Source organism: Triplophysa rosa, linkage group LG10 (genome assembly GCF_024868665.1).
Source record: "Triplophysa rosa linkage group LG10, Trosa_1v2, whole genome shotgun sequence".
NCBI lineage: Eukaryota > Metazoa > Chordata > Actinopteri > Cypriniformes > Nemacheilidae > Triplophysa > Triplophysa rosa.
The window spans coordinates 10145659-10163496 of NC_079899.1; the positions used below are offsets into that span (position 1 = coordinate 10145659).

General features: G+C 40.0%; 1 protein-coding gene across 1 annotated transcript in view; it reads right to left on the bottom strand.

Moving 5' to 3' along the window:
* slc25a21 (solute carrier family 25 member 21) overlaps positions 1-17838 on the bottom strand; it is a 93473-nt gene that overhangs the window by 18360 nt on the left and 57275 nt on the right. The window contains exons 3-4 of the mRNA XM_057343367.1: positions 13209-13257; positions 212-295 (exon numbers count right to left, since the gene is read on the bottom strand). Of these exons, the coding sequence (XP_057199350.1) occupies positions 212-295; positions 13209-13257 (133 nt within the window). The remainder of the gene's footprint in view (positions 1-211; positions 296-13208; positions 13258-17838) is intronic.

The window sequence follows — 17838 nt, forward strand, 5'->3', positions numbered from 1 at the left end:
CAGTTCTCTTATTTCCATGGGTTCGCTTTTTTGCCAAATAATTTTGTCTAATCAATACCTTAAAAGTTTTGTCTATTTTGTACCATACACCTGAAATTTTGATGGTTTAATCAAACCTGACGGAACATTAAAAGCAATCTGTACAAAACTCTACTGTACAAATATACAACCCCCCAACAACTAGTTTTAAAAAATGACTAGTTACTCTTACCCCTCATTGCGGAATATAGTTCTGAAGCAGTCTCCAAGGCCTTTATAGCTATTTGGATCTCCTTTCCCTCTTTGGATTTGAAACCTACAAGACAAAAGAACATTATTTGTTAAACGTTGTTAAAAGATGGCCCACACAGCACCTATATGAACTCAAATTAAAACAACAATAAAGAAAACAATTAAGAACAATCACCAGTTAATATTAATCGATTCTGGACAACGTCACTTTTGCAAACACATTCCAATGTTCCTTCACTTACATGACTGAGAGATCATAGAGCATGACCACCATATGCTATCAATTATCCCAATGCAAGAAATGTGGGACATTTGCTAAATCTGTGCCAAGACACAAGTCTCAGACGTCTATCAAAAGCCAAACCTTTCTTTTCTCCTGCTTTCAAGTCCGGTTCTTACCTAATCTGACACTGCCTTCGCTGTTCTTTCTAGCACAACAGAGAAGTCAAACATTTACTTAACCCATCCCTACCAATTAGCTCTGCTCCTCTCGTAGACCCTCTTCTAGCTGCTAACTTTGCCGCTAATGTGCTAGTAACCTGCTGGTAACAGTTCTGTGGTTCCGTGTAAATTTTTAATACGATACAAATGGTCAAGAGATGTTTTTGTAGCAACAAGCATGCTAGTAACTCCCTAATAAAGGGCGTACTGCACTGTGTAAATGTTTAACATGGTACCAGTGTGGATTTGGGGAAACGGATTTACTGCTTTACCCCCCCTTCCCTTTCCTTTGGTTCATACAATATAAAGTCCTCAGCAGTAAGAAACGGACAAAACAATTGTAGGACGTTTAATGCTTTGACACCACACACATAATGAATTGTCTATAGGCCTACATGACAGGACAATTTACAGTTGGCTAGGTTGGGTATCTTTTTGGGCACTGGGAGACAATAAATAAACCAACCTTTGCCCCTCGAGTGTAAATATATGAACCTGGACCGAGCTCTGAGGGCAAGACGGGGAATGAGAAAGATTCTCCTCATATGGTTTTGACTGCCAGGTCAAGAGGTTAGCAGTAAGTCATTCAGGCTGGTGCCTGATGGGGCCATAAAAGTGTCCTGGATCCATCGGATGATGGGGTTTACTGAGGTGAACAGCCTTTCATATCGCCAACAGATTAACATCTTAGAGGGGTGTCCAGCATCCAATTTTGTAGATTCCCAAATAGCTTGTAACCCGTGCCTAAGAACCAGTTAAAATAGCATCATAAATGGACGTCCAACACCATATTAAAGAGAAAGAAGATGAGAGGGAGTTAGGGATGGGGGCACAGAACCAAAAGATTTAAGGCGGGTGGAGCTTGTAAACAAATTTAAATCTGTCTTAATTAAAGGCACATGAGAGCAATGTCAAGGAACGAAAGTGGCCTGTCCCACCGTTGGGCGGTTTCTACGGTACACAGGGATGGCCCGACCCAAGCTAGCCTAGAGGTGGCAGGGCCACAGTCCCCTTTCAGTAGCCTGACTCCACTGTTGACCTCGGGGTCACCTCATTTCCTCATGCCCCTTTTCTACCCTGTCATAAAAAGCCTTGGACCAAACGACACAGCCCGGGGAGTGGGAGATAATGGGGAAGATGTGAGCAGCTATCGGCAGGCTAAGATGCCTCAGGAAGCCCTCACTAAGATGAGTTGCAAAGAAAACTCCTTGAAAGTCACAGGAGATTCAGATTTTGCACGTCTTTGTCTTTGCATTGGTCTTCGAACCAGAAGATCAAAAATACACCTTTAGACAGACATGGCGAGTTTGCGAACTGGAGAGGATTGAGGGAGCTGATTCAGTCGGCTTTGGAGCCAAGCTTTCAGTCGTAAAGTCAACAAACAGAGGACCTAGGGAAAGCCCAAGGGCTTTGTTAAAAGATCCAGCTCTCAAAATCCCTCTCAAACTAAACCCAGAAAGAAAAGCTACTCCTTACAGGTGATGATTTCTGTGAGTTCATCAAAAAACACCACAAACCTCCTGTTCTCTGTTTTTATAGGACCACAGCGGCATCGTGGATGGCCAGGTGAGGGTGAAGGTGAGGCCAAAGTGGAGATTCTATTGGTGAAATGAGCACCAGGGGTAAATAACCCAACCATCTCCACCTGACCTCAAACTCCCTGTAAAACAGCGCACTCAGGGCACAGAGAAAGCAAGTAAATGAGACTAGAGACCAGAGGAACACCTTCTCTTTGTATTTTTATAGAGAGGAATAAAGCGTTTCAGATCCAGGCTGAGTTCTAGGGCCTTGTCCCCTCTCAGACCCTGAATGTAATGGGCCGGCTCCGGGTCTGAGAGGGGGGGCTGCGCCCCTCTGGAAGACAAGCTGATGGGTTGAGGCCTAATAATGATGGTGTTAAAAAAAGGCCTGTGGGAAGGGTTGAGGTTATTGGGTTGATCAAAAGGCTCGAGTTTGATGGGTTTTCCTTTAAAGGTTCAGGCCCAACTTTTTAAAAAAGTCTCTTAAATTTGCCTTGTTAAATATTGGGGTATTCCCCCAAAGTACTGCGGAGTGGGATCTGCATTATTTCATTTATGGCTGAAATATTAACGTCATCATAAACAGTCTGGTGAATGAAAAACCATTCCGCATACTGAACTGTATATGCACCATTTAAAACAATTGCAGAAGATAAAACAGTGTGATTTTACTTGAGACAGGAACAAATTTGGCGTTGGGTTTGGATACTGGCGGTCTATGACTGTTTCGAGTCTGTTACAATCATAACCAGATATTGTATGGGGTTTGTAAAGCAGAATGTGTCAAGGTGAAACAATACATATTTACTGTACAAAATATTTTTACCCATACAATTTGTTTACAGTCAATCAAATACAGTTTTCTCAACATTAGCAAATCCCAATGGAAAACGTAAATATTGCACTATAAAATCTCTTTATCAATCTATCAATTTAAGTTTTCCAAGTCATGATATTCATTGCTATATATACAGTCAGTAGTGCTAAGTATCATTAATCCGTCATGAGCTGCCTGTAAACAACACTATAATCAAACGCTGAAATGAAAGTAAAATTAGAAAAACAAAGCGTGCACGTGCAAGGTTTATTTTACACATAATCAGCGGTGCATAAGAGAATCCAGAAGGCGGCATTAAAAGGAAATCTATTTTTTACAGCTAGACAGTTAATTTTAATGAGCAGGATCATAAAGATGGCAAACGTCCATTGCAATGGTACATGAGGTTAAACCTCTCTAACCTAAATGCTCCAACATGCCAAATTCCGACACCCAATCAAACTCAGAACAGAAAGGAACAATAAGTCAAAGACCATGTTCACGATTTAGTACAGTACAAAGTTAGTAAAAAAAATATATGTTCGCATTTTCAGGAGCGTTCTAACATTATAAAATATACTGTAAACATTATTTTAACATACATTTTAACATTTTCAGTCTGTAGAATTTATTCTACCCATAAAATGAAATCAACATCAACAATTTTTTATGTGCTAATATGTACAACCAAACGCAACGACAACCTAAATTTAATACAAAGGGACTATTTCATTTTGTATTTTGACGTTTATCTCCTTTAAATTTGGATCCTATTGTACATCCACAGTAATCAGCGAATTGTACATAATCCGACTGTAGAAAAACGAAATGTCATTGATACTTGAGTGCTTTTGACAATATAAATGCAAAACCGAAAAACGCAATATAACTAAATGTGAGGTTTTTAGAAAACAAAGTTCTCTGTTAAAACTCTTTTCTGTTGCCTGCTCAATAAACTAATGCTGCCGGACCTGTGGCTGGAGGTGTCCCATAAAACCGAGGCTTTGGAGGGAAGGAGATAAAGCAGAAGAGAAGATGGGGCAAAGGGAAGTGATAAAGCCATGGCGCTTGTGACACCGCATGCTTCCCGGTGTCGGTCTGGGTTAGGACAGCTTGGGTTTCAGTAGCACCACAGGCCCCACTGGACCCACTGTGACCAGGGTAATGAAGCCGCCTGAGGGGGCAACAAGGAATGACATCCTCACTCAAGACGATCTGTTGGACAAAGTTTAACCTATCCTACAAACTGCTCCCCTCCAGCTTTGGGCCTCAGGTTGACAACCTCTTTTTGACCTCTTGTGAAAACGGAGATCTTAATGCCTCTCTTTTCTAAGACATTCTTAGCAAAACTGAAACACAGTATACTGTATATGTGTAGCTAGCATATAAAATGACGACCAAACTCGTGGACTAATGAATGCGCAACAGAAAGCACCTGCTTTTTTTTGCAATATTTAATGGCCATGAAATGATTTTACTTTGATTGTGTTCCTATCCAGGATATTGAATTCTACTTGAAATTATGAGTAAATCTTAGCTTGGAAAGCTGCAGTTTAAGCTAGCACAAAACAATCTGGATCTTACTTGGGTGATTCTCACAAAATTTTGGTTACCTTTTAAGGCATAGTAAGGTCTAAAAGCATTAATTTCAAAACTTTGGCAATTTACACGGTTTTGAACATTTTTTTCCCAAAACAAAACATTAAAAATATCATTACCATAACCCTGTGAAAATATCAATACCAAAACATGGTAAAAAAAAGGGAAGCCATGATGCCTAAGCAAGATTTTTTCAACATACATAATTAGACAACAAAGTATATTCATATACATTTTTTTAATACGGAAAACTACTTGTATCGGTAATGACAATCAATATTGTGTATAAAGCATGATAAGAGAATGTTAACTAGACAAAGGTAAAGAAATCAGTTAACCTGGTAGCCATTTGGATGGTACTAGCAGATTTGTTACTTCAAACAAAATCAAGCTTAATGTAAAGATCTGTGTATGTGTGTGTGTAAACAGTCCTTTAAAAATGTTGTGAAGGATGAGAACATCAGTCACGGACACTTCTTTTTTCCACTATTTCTTAATTTTTATTATACATAAATACACTGCCCGTCCAAAAAAAAGTCACACACTCTAATATTTCGTTGGACCACCTTTAGCTTTCATTATGGCACGCATTGGCTGTGACATCGTTTCGAATGTCCATTTTTTCCCGTTCAGAGTTATTTTTTGCCAAGATCTTGTATTGATGATGGGAAAGTCCGACCGCTGCGGAAAGTCTTCTCCAGCACATCCCAAAGATTCTCAGTGGGGTTAAGGCCGGACTCTGTGGTGGCCAGTCCATGTGTGAAAATGATGTCTCATGCTCCCTGAACCACTCTTTCACAATATGAGCCTGATGAATCCTGGCATTGTCATCTTTGAATATGCCCGTGCCATCAGGGAAGAAAGAACCCATTGATGGAATAACCTGGTCATTCAGTATATTGAGGTAGTCAGCTGACCTCATTCTTTGGGCACATAAGGTTGCTGAACCTAGACCTCCAATCCAATGGGAGGCTCTTACCTGCTTAGTTAAATCCAGGTGGTGACTTTTTTTGGACGGGCAGTGTATTATAGTCAATTTTTCCTTTGACGGCATCTCGTAGAACATTGAATTATTTTTAAAAATATTTTTATTTTACTCTGTTTAAATTACAACATTTCGTGCACTCAGACATAGCTGGACGCATTGCGGTAATGAGATTTTTAAGGAAAAGGCAATAAAATTAGTTGAAAAGTTGATTCCCATTTTAAAATTATTCTTTGTCTAATGTAGAGAAGACAATTATCTTTATTATGAATATTTTTGCGTTACTGATTTATATGTTTCATATTTAAATTCATTACTGCCATGATGTTTCAATGGTTTTGTGAGAATGACCCAGTGAGGGTAAATGTACATAAAATTGAAATAATATAATTTGAAAATTTTGAACTTTTTTCTATAGCCGAACTGACAGCATAGTGAACAATAGCATTGGAAAACAAAATCAGAAATCATTTCTGATTTTAAATTGCACCTTTTCAGCAGTAAATGGTGGACAAACTTCAAGCCAAGCTTTGGACCTTTCTACACTATAAATCTATCTATAAATCCTAATCATTGGTCATAATCATTTTTAAGATCGATAACAAACACTACCGAGCTTGTAATGTCAGACTGGGAGAGTTTGCATAGTCCAGCTTAGTTCAGCATAGTTATGGCTGCTTTGAAGTGAGGAGACTGCTAAGGATAGTGGAGACTCCTTAGACAGCGGGAGATTGGCAGCTATTACACAGACCGTCAGGACAGTGCAGCGTGAGGTCATCAGGACTGCACTCAGCGGTTCCTCTGCAAGAAACATGAGTCTCTGAATTACAACCTTCCACTTGCGCTTCTCACCCCCTGCCTGGAAGGACCACGGCTGCTGCAAAACAAAAATCTGAAGGAGTGGGTTACAGATGCTGTGAGGCGTCTGACAGACGCTGGAGACAAATTAGTTTTCATCAGGCACTTTACTGCTTCTCTAAAACGGGTCATTTCAGCACACTGGGACATTTTTGCTTTATTTAGTATGTTTGTAACATAATGCATTTGGGTGAATGTGACACCTCCTTAAAGCAGACCTGTTTAATACCAGGTCATAACATGCAATGGCAGTCACATCAACAGGAGGTTACTCAGCCAACAGGAGGTTACTCAGCCAGCACGAGGTCTGGGACGAGAAGTCATGTTGTCCAACTCTGCACGCCAACTACGTTTTAAGAAAATGCGAGTGGTGCTTGCCCGCTCACAAGTCGCTGCCACAATGAGCATTCTGGGTGATTGTTAAGGCATTCACACGAGATAGTTTAGAACATTTAGAAAAGTAATAGCCCAGTTCTCCTCAACAAGCAGAACGATTTGAGGTATCATTCACATCTGCAGGACACTAAAAATGAACAAGCAAAAAACCACTAACACAAAATGTAGTGCTTTTGAACTAGTATTTCAGAAAAAAAACCATTAAGCATCAAAATTAATTTGCATTGTTGGTCTCGGAGTACATAAAGAGAAGCTTGACTGTAGTTTAATTATATTAAAATTATTATATAAAAGAGCCAAGTTTCAACGTACCTTTCACTGTCCTCACTCAAATTTTGATATACATTGTATGTATATTGTGTATATGTGACCCTGGATCACAAAACCAGTCTTAAGTAGCACGGGAACATTTTTAGTAAAAGACAAAAATACTTTGTATGGGTCAAAATGATCGATTTTTCTTTTAGGCCAAAAATCATTAGGATATTAAATAAAGATCATGTTCCATGAAGATATTTTGTAAATTTACTACCTTAAATATATAAAAACTTTATTTTTGTGAGTGGATGGTCTGCCACAGCGCCCCTGATTAACAACTTCAAAGGCAATTTTCTCAATATTTTGATTTTTTTGCTCTCTCAGATTCCAGAGTTTTAAACGGTTGTATCTCAGCCAGATATTGTCCTATTTTAACAACTCATACATCAATAGAAAGTCTATTTATTCAGCTTTCAGATTATGTAAAAATCTAAATTTTGAAAAATTTACCCATAAGACTGGTTTTGTTGTCCAGGGTCACATATCACAAATGGAACTCATTTCCTTGAAGTGACCATGGCATGTACCCTTCGCTAACGGACTTCTGAAAGGGCATTCCCGAAAGGATTCAGGTGTTCACTTTCATTTGGAACGCCCCCACAAATGGCGTCCCCTTCGCGAAGGGCCCCTCAAGGGTGCATAAATGCCTATGCCCTACTCCCTTCGAAGGGCAACGCCACACGTGCACTCTGAATCTAGCGATCAATTGTTGAAAATAAACAATATATTTAATATTTCTTGTTGAATATTGTCTAATTATGTCTTATTTCCCCTTGTTTTTTCACTCCACTTGGTATTTAAAAAGGAAAAATATGATAAAGGAACAAGTAGCTAGGGCCCTTCAAGGGCGCATAAATGGCATTTGGAAAATGCCCAGTGTCTTTATGCTGGTGCTGATGAGTGGGGTGATGAGAGGCAGGTGCAGGTGATTAGAACTCCTGTGAGTGTGAGAGTGGTGGAGGTGTGGTGAGAGAGTCTGGCGTCTCTGTCACAATGATGCCTAAGCAAGTTTTTATTCATTTTTTATCATTATACATAACTAGACTATAACTATACATTATTATATAATTTTAAATGTGTAAAACTACCTGTATCGTTAATAATAATCAACATTGTTTTGTATACAGTATGACAATTAAACATAACAGAATATTAAACATAACTAGAGAAATATAAAGAAGCTGTTCAGCTGGCATCCATTCGGAAGGTAGCCTATACATATGTGACCCTGGATCACAAAACCAGTCTTAAGTAGCACGGGAACATTTTTAGTAAAAGCCAAAAAAACATTGTATGGGTCAAAATTATTGATTTTTCTTTTATGCCAAAAATCATTAGGATATTAAGTATCCTAATGTTGCATGAGGATATTTTGTAAATTTCAAACCGTAAATATATAAAAAACTTTATTTTTGGGAATGGATGGCCTGCTACAGTGCCTCTGATTAACAACTTCAAAGGCAATTTTCTCAATTTTTTTCACCCTCAGATTCCAGAGTTTTAAACGGTTGTATCTCTGCCAGATATTGTCCTATCCTAACAACCCATACATCAATAGAAAGCTTAATTATTCTGATTTCAGATGATGTATAAATCTCAATTTCGAAAAATTGACCCATAAGACTGGTTTTGTTGTCCAAGGTCACACATACATTATATATATATATATATATATATTGTGGATATTTAACGGCAACAAAATTTGTATCTCAGTAAGGATGACAGAATAAAACAGAATGTAACACAAAACATTAGTAATAAAGTAATAAATAATACTAATAAAAATAAAAACGAGTAATAAATAATGGTGAACAACAGCAACAGGAAAAATCTGAATCAGTTGATACAGACAATAAATCAGCTAACTGTCAAAATGAGTTTGCTATAGGAAAGCTGTACTGTATTTTTTTAGTAACTGAGCTACTGTCAAGCCACAAAAAAGTACCAATAAAGCAGATAAAATCTATTTTGTCCGATTTGTTGTATTTGCTTATTTGTAGGCTCAAAGAAACAACTTTTCTTGTATGCTGACAAAATTTCATCTTTATCATCTGTCCAAATATGATCCATTTTATTTCACCGACACTGGTTCACATTTAATGTAGCTCGGTCTATTTAATCACAACTTTTCTGGACCTATTTTCTATGATGCCAGAACACTATGACCACATGTATGACTCAAATGAAGCAATATATTTTATTATTGCCGATACTATTTATCCAACCCATACACAACCGATAAAACCAACTAAAATTAACAATACTAATAACACTTGAATGTCCAAAAAGATCTATATTAACCAGAGCAGTCATACTATACTCTGTACGCCCTTAGTGGAGACTCTGGCCAAAACACGTCAGTGGTAAGCCACTAATATAAAGAGTTTTTAACTCCCTTTCTAAACCACAAATAATAGTGCCCTGGAGTTATTTTGGACTGCCTCTAGATTCCCTTTGTAATGAAACATGCCACAACCAATGTTCTACTGACATTCTTCACTGTCATTGTGAGTAGTTACTGTCTGACCGCTGATTGCAGAACCGACTTCCCGAGCGCTGATAGCCACAGTCGGATCCCTGCCTGCAGTTTCTTCCATCAGAGCCGCCAGGCAGGGCAGGGTAGGATTAAGACATCACTGGAGCACAGCTGAGCGGCATGCTGCTTTACAGGGCCGGATCGGCTCTCTGGCCTCCGAGCTTTGAGCCCTGCTGTTTAAAGGCTGGTTGAGGGATTCCATCGAAAGTGCAGCAGGGTTCAGTCAGCAGTCGGGGGTGGAGGTTTGTGGGCTTGTCTCTCACAGTCACCCGTTTCTGACAGGACAGCACGTCATCTGTCACAGGCCTCGTCAAACATCCTTTCCAGTGCAACCACCCCCACGGTGAAGATCCCTTTCAAGCGTGCTGAGATCAAACGATGGTTGTGGCATCGTAGCGACTGTCGTGAGGAGGGAACCCCAGGTGTTTTAACAACCCGCTGGTGGAGGGAACGGAGATAAGCGGCTGTACGTAGTAATGCCCAAAGAGGACAAATGCATCAATACAGTTTCATTTATGGTTGTCGTGGGACAAACATTCATTTTTTGTTAATGTGCTGGTAAATCGAATACTGACTGGCTGGTTATTTCTCTCTTTTTTTTTCGTGAGGATATAAAACAAAGTCCTGTTTAAATTGTAGTAAAGTCACATTTTAACTAAGGGAAGAAGTACACCTTAAAATAAAAAGAGTCGTAACCACTTTTTATATTTCTACAAATTAACAAAAATTAGAAAAAAAAGTTGAAAGACTCATGCAAAAAAGAAAGTAGATAGAGCCTGTAGGAGGGGCTTAAGGCGTGTTTGAATTGGAGCGAGGCGACGTAACCGGAGCTTTTCAACAAGAGCAATGCAAGCTCATTTTTGGTCTCTAATGAGTGCGGCAGGGCGGCCGGCATGATGATCAGAGTCAGATGGGGTGCCCCGAGCAGCCGCCCCCTGCCGAAAGTGCCGCCTGACACCCTTTGTTACCTCCAAGTGAGCTGAGACCAGCCCATGAACCATGTAACTAGGTGGTTTCCAGGTTAATGAAAAGCTGTAACTCCAGTCTCACTGTCTCCTCAGAAGTCTAACTAACCTCTGAAACCCCCTGCCCACATGCCAGCAAGCCCCCTTTGAAACAAGTCAACATTCCAACCTAGAAATGAGCAACCATCGAACGCAAGTAAATATAAGATGCACGTTGACATGACCTTGCTCACAAACCTTAATTTGTGAAGAATCGTTTTCATTTTAATATACGGACTATGGAAAGTCAAGTCAGACACACTATAGGAGTCCAAGCAGGTTCAGACAAAACTTAACCCCTAATGAAAAATACAACAACGACTTTAAAGTAAACATTAATTCAACCTTACAAAACAATCACGATCCTGAAATACATTCTCTCAATGTTCTCTTAATGTTTTCGCCTTATCTACCACCAGATGTTTGTTTGTGTGCGTGCGCCTAAGATCTACGTGCCTCTCAGCCCCCAATTTCCATCTCCGCCACTGCATGGCTCCAGCACCCTCATTTGCCCACAGTAAATATGTATTCCCAAGTATACATTTTGTCAGGTTCCCCTCAGAAAAAAGCCTTTGATTCCACTAAAGCGGCTCATTGAAGAAAGAGAACGAGCGAAAAAAAAAGTACTCTGGTTGGAATCCAATTTAGAGCAGCGGACATTAAAGCGGCAGCAAGTCACTAATAGGAGCCAGTCCTGCAGCTACATAGCGTCGCTGAGGAGGTGTGCTGGGCATTTGTGCTTCAGCGACTCTCTGAGACCTATGCTAATAGATTTCAGCTCTACTAACCCTTCACTACCCCAATTAGCTTTCTTTAGTGTGACTGAAAAGCAGAAAGAGAGAGAGAGAGAGAGAGAGAGAGAGAGAGAGAGTGTGTGTGTGTGTGTATACTGTATATAACAACTACATTTTTAAGAAAATTGATTGAGAAGAAAATGTGAGTGGAAAACTTGCCACTGCAGCTAATGGCTGTTAATGCTCTGCAGTGTGGTTGCTAAGGTGGTTATTTAGCCAGCATGTAAAGGGTTCACCATGAAACACTACTAAACTTACATTACACATTAACATTAAGACTTATATCTGGATTTTTTGGGCTGTTTAATCTCATCATATGAAAACTGGAAATCACTTTGAAAAGTAAAAGCAACATTTTCTCTTTTGTTCAAGCGGAATGGTACAAGTTACATGCCAAATTCTTCAAAAATCTTCGGGCAGCAGTAAAAGTGATATTAGCCTTGGCAAACACCAATAATCATCAATAATCATTTCAGCATTATGGTATTTAATCAGTAGTCCTCTTCCTCGCTGGAAGAACAAGAACAAAGCGGCTGTCAAAACGGGCCAAGCCTGAAACATTACGATTTGAGCTTATGAAAGATAGCGGCACATATGCGAGCCATGCTCACATATGATACACATACACAGACCCACACAAACAGATAAAACGGCTGCTCTTTACCCTGGCCTTTTATCACTTCTTGAGGAAGAGGATTACAAAGAAAATAGAGCGTGCACTTTTAACCCTGACCCTGTGTGAGGAGAGAGTGGCCTAACTGTGGCCTTACCTGTAATAAACCCTTTACCCCAAACAACAGACCCTAAATCACTCTACAGGACTCTAGGGTATCAAATATCACTTCATGCGAGCATACACATGCAGGCACCCGGCCGCAAACAAACACATGCAAATAGACACAAAGTAACACAAACACGCCACCTTAACCACGCTTCCTCCTGAAAAGCACAGACATCTCATTATCATCTCCAAATGTATATTAATGAAAAACAAAAATGGTGTACTGCAGTGTGTGTGCGTGAGGGGTGTTAGTCTCCGAACTGGAGGTCCTGGCAGGGGCACGCAGAAGCTGTAAAGGTTTAAGCTTGGGCCACAACCTGTATAAGTGAAAGTTCACCTAAAAATGACAATTCTGTCATCGTTTACTCACCTTCTTGTCATTTTAAACCTGTATGACTTTTTTTCTGTTGAACACAAAAGTAGATATTTTGAAGAATGTTGTTAACTGGTCATACAGGTTTGAAATGACAAAAGGGTGAGTAAATGGTGACAGAATTGTCATTTTTAGGTGAACTTCCTCTTTAACTCCATACAGAGAGGCTCTAGTGTGAGGGCCTTGATCATACACGCCATAGTTTTTTAACTTTCCGTTCTTCTACATACAATCTTTCATGAATAATCACTGGCTGAAAGATTCAGCGTTCCTCTGTATTAACATCTCTGCGACTTTAAGAACCACAGGCATCAAAACAAGGAAAAGAATTGAGTGAAATAATGAGGTAAGTATGTGTGCAATTGAAGAACATTAAAAGGTATTACTTAAACATTGTGGGGGAATAAGTAAATGATGCATTTCATTTTCCACAAAAAGATTGCAGCTACCGCCATGAGTTCCCACAGAGGGAGAAATCCAGCTCTGAGCCAGCCCTGAATTACAAACAGAGAAATCGGCAAAAGAGAGAAACTAATATGATAATTGATCTTTTACCTGGTCTTTACAACATCCAGTGGGTGCATCAAGCAAATCTCCACAAGACCTGCAGAGGATGAAAAGTGTAAGTAATTACATATCTGTTACACCGCTCTGTTAAAACTGATGTAAATCAGTCACTGAAATGAGACATGAGTAAAACTAATCTTGTTATTCACTCACAGGCCATTAAGCTGTCATTACCAAATGCCAAGTTTTCTTTCTTTCTCTTTTACTTTCTCTCGTCATATTTCACTGAGTAAATTTTTGGTATACCAATCAAAATTGGCATTCAAGTTATTCATTCAAATATTCAACTCTCATAACGTCATACAGCCATTTTTTTAGCTGGATAATCATCCCACATAAGGCTTTATTTCCAAAAAACACAACTGTTGAAAGAGCTTTGGATCCTGCCAAGCACCAAGTCTCCCGAGACCCAAACGTGTGCTCCAATCCACAAATATTTCAGCATGTTAGAATAGTGATGTATTAATACAGTAAACCACGAACCATACATTTGTAAATACAAATAAAACGACACAGATGTTTGCGAACCACGTGAGTGCGCGGTTGCTTGCACTGCCGATGTGGGAGCGAGCGTGTTTCTGTGTGGCTGTCTTCGGTAGACGGAGGGTTTTCCCCTCTGAAATTCCAACGTAACAGTCCCCCCGATTTCACATCCGACAGGAGCTGCTTGGCCAGCAGCCACATTCGTCACTCTGGTCTTGTTTTTGCCTCCTTGCCACTCCACTGCAACTGACATGCGTGCGGTAAGGGATCTGGCAACAAAATGGCCTCCATGCAGAGATGTGGGACGTAGCGCTCCCCTGGCCTGCAAGTCATTACCGTCATCCATTTTATTCGGTTCCAACGTGCTGATGGACTTAAAATCCCAAACTATTTTTGAATCTTATTTTATCTGGACCGGCCCGTAGAGAGGCTGCCGTAATGGCCCTGCTAATGCCAGGTTTGCAGTTTGTACACGCTCGAACCATGAGAGAGGGGCTGAGGGGTGAACTTTTCATGTGCTGAATAATGGTGATTTCACACTGCACGACACAGCAAACACCTTGGCCATGCTGTTACCGTGCAGATCAGGTTCCATTTAGTACAACAGTTGAAACCGTATCTGTGTTAGGACATAGCTTATGTAAATAGTTAACAGCAAGATTCAATGTGTGTTTTGAGCTAACCAGTAGGTGACAGGAAGACGTGAAAAACGTTGTTGTGCACAGGTAGCTTTACCACACTTCAAACAGACCAGGGAGGTGCTAGAAGAGCGAGATAAGTAAACATGTCTTCATGAGACTGCGCCCGAGGCGTTTTTAAATAATTATGTGTCTGCATCGCAATTCTCAGCACCATTCTGCCATTTACTTTAATGGCTTCCCTCACAGATTCCTCTGTGTGTGTACACAGCTGCTGAGAAATACAGTCCTATACTAATTTCCTTCATTAAATGTATTGTCCATAAACAAGACGCTGTCTCCTTGGGGATTGTCCAGGAAAGTAATTATCGTGAGAAATACCAAAGAAGAATTACAGTTCGCCATTGAGAGTTAATCTAGGTGCTGCTATACGGCAGAAGATCAGACAGGGACTGTCATAAAGCTAATGATGCATACAGAGGTGCTAAAAGGAAGATTAGACAAGCTTGTGTTGTTCTTTTTTGGCATGTTACACGCAAGAGAACACGAGACCTTTGAACAGAGTTTGTGGCACATTCATAAACAAATCATCGCTGGAGCTCGAGTTCTGCGGTTCAATTCACGTCATGCTGATACGAGCTGGTGGGAAGAAACGTTAGGAGAAACGAGGAGAAAGATGGCAATGGCTATATCGCAATCCGCTTGTCTCCCAAGGCAATATAATGCAATAACGTTTATCATTAATTAATCACGGCTGCCAGGGCATCACAGGGGAAAATAATGTTACACACTCTGGAGACATATGTTTTCCATTTCAGCGCTCTATCCATCCAGAGGAAATAAAAGAGAAAGAGGCCTGGGAGAGACATCTCAAAACCAAGGCAGCTGGAAGAATAGAGCTATATGTACTTTACTCAATCATAAGGAATGGACACTGGGGTGGTATAAGCAGAAATGTATTGTTTCTGACATATCAGTTGATAAAGAGGTGAAACGTATGTATTACATTATGCCCTAAATCCTCAAATTAAAAGATGGAACTTGAGGATGAAAACATGCAACCAGGTCAGCATCCTTGCTGGTTCTGGACAAAAAATCCTATTAACTAAATGATATGTTCAAGTTACGGTCGATGATACAGTATACAGTAGGTGGTCTTATTTTAGGGTTTGAACAACAACAACAGAACTATCAACAGTCAGATTTCATCTTCAGGAATATGTTTGTTACATGAGCAACAATAGATGTTTCAAAGAGGCATTGAGTTAAATGTAAAGAGGATGCCTGAATCTGTGTGAACCTTGTTGCTGCTCTAGAGTGTATGAAAGGGATAAGGATCAAAGGTAGGAACCAGTAAGTTGTAGGAAGCAGTGGGTTGCTGAGAAAGCCTGTCACTCATTTGAGTTTAATGAACACCATGTTTGGCGGAAAACAACGCCCTAGTTAAGCTAGACACAAGAATTATCATCTTAAGAGTTACGGGAAACAGGAAATACACAAACAAGGTGAGAACGTGAAAGAATAAACCACAGCCACCATTGGCATGTTCCATACGGATCTAAGCGAGCAAGAAAAAGATCGGGCCAAGAGATTGATAGACTGCAAAAGAGAAGTTTCCAATACACGAGTAATTAAACCTCTAAAGTGAATAGCAGCTGTGCTCTTGAAAGAGAGGCCCAGAGCATCAGCCACAATAAATGGAAAGATGAGATGGTTATGTAAGAAATTATTGGTTAAAATCTGAAACAAGATGGGAACAAGATCTTTTTTTAGATTGAACCGCAAATCCAAGGCTCAGTTAGACAAATTCAAGTTCCTCTGTTGCCCAGATTTACAAGGGATAGTTCACACAAAAACGAAAATTCTTTTGTCATTCTCATTCTAGTGTCTTTCCAAACCTGTATGACTTTCTTTCTTCTGCAGAACACTGAAGAAGATATTTTGAAGAACATTGGTAACCAAACAACATTGGACCCCTTTGACTTCCATTGTATGGACACAAAACCACTGAGCCATTTCTCAAAATATCTCCTATTGTATTCCACAGATGGTGGAACCATGTGGGTGAATAACTAGGAGCTTTCAGACCACAGGAACGATTTCGTAGTTTGGAACGACTTGCTGGAAGTATCTGCTTTTTGTTGCGTTCGCACTGCAGGAACCGGCAAGAATTTTAGTTCGGGAGAACCTTTATGGGGGAAAACTTTAGCTCCTTCTCCGAGGCAGGGTCTAAACCAGCAGTATAGGAACCTCCCATGACGTAAGCAAATGCTGATTGGCCAAACTTCTGTTGTTTGTCGGAAGCGCTTAAATGACGTTGCTGTTGACCGGATTACGTCACTAAATAGTTCCTTTTGCCAGTGCGAATGCGATCGGGGAAATGGCCCGAGTGAAAACTTAGTTCACGAACGACAGCATTCTTTACTCTTTCTTAAACTTTGTTCCTTAACTTATCCGGTCGGAAAGTGCCTAATTATGATATGAATGTAATTTTGGGGTGAACTATTCCTAAGCAATCTTACCCTTACCCAAAACTGCCCGTATTCCCTTTGGTATAGGACAAAGTATGACTGCTCCATGGAACGCGGTGGACGAGAACATGCAAGCACTATTTGCATGTTTTCCTTGACAGCTGCGGACAACTGAAAGCCATACATGATGAGATGGGTCAACATTAGACCGAGTCATTTAGCACATCTTATCAGTAGTGATGCACCAACATTTCGACTGCCGAAATGGCATTATAAAATAAGCCGAACTTTAAATGCAACAAACTCTTCATATGTGAATGATCAGCGGAATGATCTGTCAGTAACTGATGATGTAGCTCACGTGGACCGCAGGGTTGTAGTCAAGTCCACCTTTGTCGAGTCCAAGACAAGTCCAAGACCAGGACTAGTCGAGACCGAGTCAAGACCGAGTCTAAAGAGGTTCGAGTCCAAGCCAAGTCCAAGTCCAAAGAGGTTTGAGTCCAAGTCAAGACCGAGTCCAAATGAGACGGTCCAGACAGAGACAGAAAAAAGAATCCTCTTCAAAAATCAAGACCACATACTTTATTTGTAATGATCAAAAAGCTGATCAAATTAGGTCATTTTATTTACTATAGGTATAGAAATTTCACCAAAGTCACATAAAGCTGAAGTGCAACTTCAGATTTTCAGTCTTTTTATTGTAGTGTAACAATCACATTCTGGGTTTCCAATGGAAAATGTTCCCATTCTTGGCTTGTTGACTTGTCAATGTTAACTGCATTGAATCAACATTACTTTTGCCACCGCAATTAATGTTGAAAGAATATAGAAGTTTCAACAAACATCATTATTGTGATCAGTATTTTCTTTAGTTGGGTTCTTGATTCTTATGTTTTAACGTTAGGTTTTCATTGTCTCTCATAACAGTGTGCTTAAATACAATTCTTGAGGCACAGTATCACAGTAACAGTTTAATTTGGCACAGTATCTTAGCATTGTGAACCAGAACACTCAAATCAGTCATTT